Raw genomic sequence first — 2,500 nt, forward strand, 5'->3', positions numbered from 1 at the left:
CTATTGACATTTGATATTAAATTTATTAATTATTTTTCAACAGCGGCATGCAACTGCACTAGTTTTGATTGTTATGTGTGTCAGTGACTTGACAACCAGTAGACAATGCCACAACTGTTACTGAATAATTTCAGAATGACTAAACGTGTTTTTCCAGTGGCAGGAGACTGTCAGACAGCATTCCTCCTTCTGGTAGTGACACCAATGGAAGCACACATACTCCTGCCTTACGTGTGGGACGCAGGATGGGCTTACTCGATGTGACGACTACACCTAGCAGTGTGAAAAGCACCAGTCGAGGTCCAGACACTGACGGCAAGGAAGAGAGTAAGGGAAAGAGCAAAGAGTTAGATGTGGAGGATGATGATGAAGAGATTGGTGATATTGGCCATGTTTTGCATCAAAATGTGAACACTGCTGTCGTCCCTGATGTTGGTATGGAACAAGAGGTTTGTAATTTGTGGCCATAAGGAAATGTTAAAGGAGATTTACTTTTGACAGTAATCTAATGTATTGAGAGGTGCATCCCTTCAATACAATGGCCTAGTGTGTTGTGAGATGCATCCCTTCAATACAATAGTCTAGTGTATTGTGAGATGCATTCCTCTAATCCGATAGTCTAGTGTATTGTGAGATGCATCCCTCTAATACAATGAGTCTAGTGTATTGTGAGATGCATCTCTCTAATACAATAGTCTAGTGTATTGTGAGATGCATCCCTCCAATACAATAGTCTAGTGTAGTGTGAGATGCATCCCTCCAATACAGTTTTACTTGTTTTGACGTTGGCTGCTCTTTTCAGGTTGAGGAAACCAATTTCTCTCCATTGGCGTCATTTCATTATACAACAGAAGAATTACAGGTAATTTACATGTGTGTACTCTAAATGCAGTAGATGCTTGAAGAAAATCATGACCAGATGTATTTTTTGTGGTGCTTCATTTTCAAGCAACAACAGCAAACAGACAACATGCATGTATTCACATGCACATGAAAAGAGGCATCTCACAATACACTAGACTATGGTATTGGAGGGATGCATCTCACAATACACTAGACTATTGTATTAGAGGGATGCATCTCATAATACTAGACTATTGTATTTGAGGGATGCATCTCACAATACACTAGACTATTGTATTAGAAGGATGCATCTCATAATACACTAGACTATTGTATTAGAAGGATGCATCTCATAATACTACACTATTGTATTGGAGGGATGCATCTCGCAATATACGAGACTATTGTATTAGAGGGATGAATCTCATAATACTAGACTATTGTATTGGAGGGATGCATCTGACAATACACTAGACTATTGTATTGGACAGTTGCACTTCTAACACTGACTAATCGTTTGTAACTAAGTATTTCTGCTTGAACGGCAGTATATATAACATATTTTTTTGCTTTAATTTTATTGTAATACTCTGTTGCTTTATATTCATTTGATGACTTTACTACAGAGTTGTGGAAATGAAGTTTACTATCTGGTTACTCCGAACCCAACTACAGGCTCTAGCAAGGACATCGTACGTGTTCTCATCATCATCTTTTGGTCATGATCATCTCCACTTGCTTTGTTTAGTCTAAATCTGTTACATCCGGGTATTCAAGCATGTTAAGTCCATTGAAATCAGGTCAGTCTGATTTATGTTTGTCCAAAGTTGTGTTTGCTTGTTTTGTTTTTATTTTTGTTTTCATGCTTGGTCATTGGTATGCATCGTTACTCATCTGGTGTACTGTCTGTCTATCTGTTTGCTCAACTGCCGAGTCAATTAATTAATGATAAATTTATTGATTGTTAATTAATTTATTTATTTATTTAGTATTTATTTATTATTGATTGATTATTATTAAATTTATTGATTATTACTAATTTATTAATTTATTTATTTATTATTTATTTATTAGTTATTAACAATTTATTGATTACTATTAATTTTTTAATTTATTTATTAATTTATCACTAATTTATAGATTTATTATTAATTTATTACTAATTTATTGATTTATTACTAATTTATTAATTTATTACTAATTTATTAATTTATCATTAATTTATTGATTTATTACTAATTTATTGATTTATCATTAATTTATTGATTTATTATTAATTTTTATTGATTTATTATTAATTTATTGATTCATTACCAATTTATTGATTGCAAGTATCTTCATTGTTGGACCAGTTTTAATTCATATTTCTGCATTGTTTATGTTTACATCATCATACTACAACCTGCTGTTGTATATATAGGACCACCAAGTAGGAAACGCCCAAGACTGGAGTCTTCAACTGAGCAATTCATTGCACCAAATGATTCGTAAGACACGCGTGTACACACACAGTATCTCTTTCCAGTTATATGTTTGTGTGTTACTGCTCGTTGTCTGTGGATTGTACCCTTGTATGTCCATCTATCAGTCCATATATCTCTCCACCTGTTTTCCCTCCTTCCTTCTCTCTTATCTCTTTATTCTGCTGTTCAAAGGT

The 2,500-nt window shown here is 33.8% G+C and overlaps 1 protein-coding gene across 1 annotated transcript in view; it reads left to right on the top strand.

The window, feature by feature from the left end:
- LOC134183027 (uncharacterized) overlaps nt 1–2,500 on the top strand; it is an 11,467-nt gene that overhangs the window by 5,135 nt on the left and 3,832 nt on the right. Inside the window, exons 9-14 of the mRNA XM_062650470.1 lie at nt 158–449; nt 803–862; nt 1,470–1,535; nt 1,592–1,643; nt 2,264–2,330; nt 2,499–2,500. The exon at nt 2,499–2,500 is cut by the window's right edge and continues 175 nt beyond it. Of these exons, the coding sequence (XP_062506454.1) occupies nt 158–449; nt 803–862; nt 1,470–1,535; nt 1,592–1,643; nt 2,264–2,330; nt 2,499–2,500 (539 nt within the window). The remainder of the gene's footprint in view (nt 1–157; nt 450–802; nt 863–1,469; nt 1,536–1,591; nt 1,644–2,263; nt 2,331–2,498) is intronic.

This window comes from Corticium candelabrum, chromosome 8 (genome assembly GCF_963422355.1).
Source record: "Corticium candelabrum chromosome 8, ooCorCand1.1, whole genome shotgun sequence".
Classification (NCBI taxonomy): domain Eukaryota; kingdom Metazoa; phylum Porifera; class Homoscleromorpha; order Homosclerophorida; family Plakinidae; genus Corticium; species Corticium candelabrum.